Source organism: Galeopterus variegatus, unplaced genomic scaffold, assembly GCF_000696425.1.
Source record: "Galeopterus variegatus unplaced genomic scaffold, G_variegatus-3.0.2 Scaffold6527, whole genome shotgun sequence".
NCBI lineage: Eukaryota > Metazoa > Chordata > Mammalia > Dermoptera > Cynocephalidae > Galeopterus > Galeopterus variegatus.
The window spans coordinates 62,054-63,725 of NW_007732638.1; the positions used below are offsets into that span (position 1 = coordinate 62,054).

The 1,672-nt window shown below is 39.8% G+C and overlaps 1 protein-coding gene across 1 annotated transcript in view; it reads left to right on the top strand.

The window, feature by feature from the left end:
- Positions 1-1,672, top strand: part of ABCA13 (ATP-binding cassette, sub-family A (ABC1), member 13) — a gene marked incomplete at its 5' end in the record, with an annotated part of 119,386 nt that overhangs the window by 61,007 nt on the left and 56,707 nt on the right. The window contains one exon of the mRNA XM_008590977.1: positions 606-727. Coding sequence (XP_008589199.1) covers positions 606-727 — 122 coding nt within the window. The remainder of the gene's footprint in view (positions 1-605; positions 728-1,672) is intronic.

The following is a 1,672-nucleotide window of genomic DNA, read 5'->3' on the forward strand; positions in this document are numbered from 1 at the left end:
AATACTGCCATTTGCAACAACATGGATGGACCTCGAGAGAATAATATTAAGTGAAACGAGTGAGGCAGAGAAAAAGAAGTACCACATGTTCTCACTTATTGGTGGGAGCTAAAAATACACAAATAAATTCACTCACACACACACACACACACACAAAGCCGGGGCGGGGGGAGAAGATATAAAAACTGCAATTTCTTTGAAGGTGTTACAACAAGCAAACGGAAAGGACATTCTTGGGTGGGAGGGGGGAGAGGGAGGAGGGAGGGAGGTTTCGGTGATGGGTCATAATAATCAACCACATTGTATATTGACAAAATAAAAAAGTTATTTAAAAAAATTAAATAAATAAAATAAAATATACAGGTCTTAAAGGGAATTAACACATGGCTAGAAAATACCACATAACCTGAGGTTTTGGTTTACTTGTAGCATGAATTATCTATTACTCCTAGAGGAGTAAGATCGACTTTATTTCGTGTCTATTATGGGCTGGATATGGTGAAGGAAACTATCCTTGCTGGGTTGTAACATTACATTTTTTTTTCATAGTCTGTAATAATCTAAACCTTTATTATAAAACTTCCTTCTTTTTGTTTATTCTTCAGATGTAAAAGTAAAAGATTTGTTTAAGAACATCACCAAGTTAACTGAAGAGCTTCGATCTTCTGTCCACATCTCAGATGAAACTATCCATAGTATTTTGGAAGCAGATATCTCCCATTCAAAGGTATGGGGCAGCTTCCTGTGCATTACGGTCAGCCTGAGGCTATTGGCGTGATGTCGTCCTTTCTCCCTCCTTCTCTCACTCCATGGCTGGGTGATAACAGCTGGAGACAAAGGAAATGAGAGAACAAGCAAAGAACCAAAGGGTATCGTTGCCCCATACCAAAATCCTTGGGGTCTTTAATTTTACAATATTATCTTCATTTGGGGTTAGAAAGGATAAAATTGGTGATTATATTTATTCTGGTGATTCCTAACCCTGATGCATGACACCCCAGGGGGTCTCTGCTTGGTTCAGTAGGTGTTGCAAAATTTAAAAATTCCAAAACTAAAAATAACTAAAAATATCTAAAAATGTACTCTGATTTTTCTCAAGTGGAGAATGACTGTGTACAGTCTGACTGTGTGCTACAGTAGTGGCTCCCTGTGAAGCCAAATGAGTCATGACAGGCGGCGTCATCTCCAGGGCTGTTGACAAGTGCTGGTGAAGGCAACCGAAAAAATATTATAGAGCATTTGCAGCAAATCAAGGGATAAGTCACACGTGCTTGATGGCCCTGGGATGATGTTTGTCCATGGTAGAGGGGACAGGTAAATTTCATGTCAGCCACCACAGACATGGATTCTTAGTAGGTGCTTTTCTGAGACATCCTTTCATCATTCCATTTGGGGTTTTACCTTCCTGTACAGAGAACCTTCCAGAAGTAGTAACCATGAAACTGGCTCACGAGTGAACATTTCAATTGACAGTCAACTGGGCCCTAATATACATTTAATTTCATGTCAATTCTGGTTAATTGGAGTTAAAAGCAAGCTAGAAGGGTAGATTAATTAAGAATTAATCTAAATTAAGAATGAAATAGATTAGAAACTAGGAATCTAGGGCCAGCCCGTGGCTCACTCGGGAGAGTGCGGTGCTGATAACACGAAGGCCACGGGTTCGGATCCC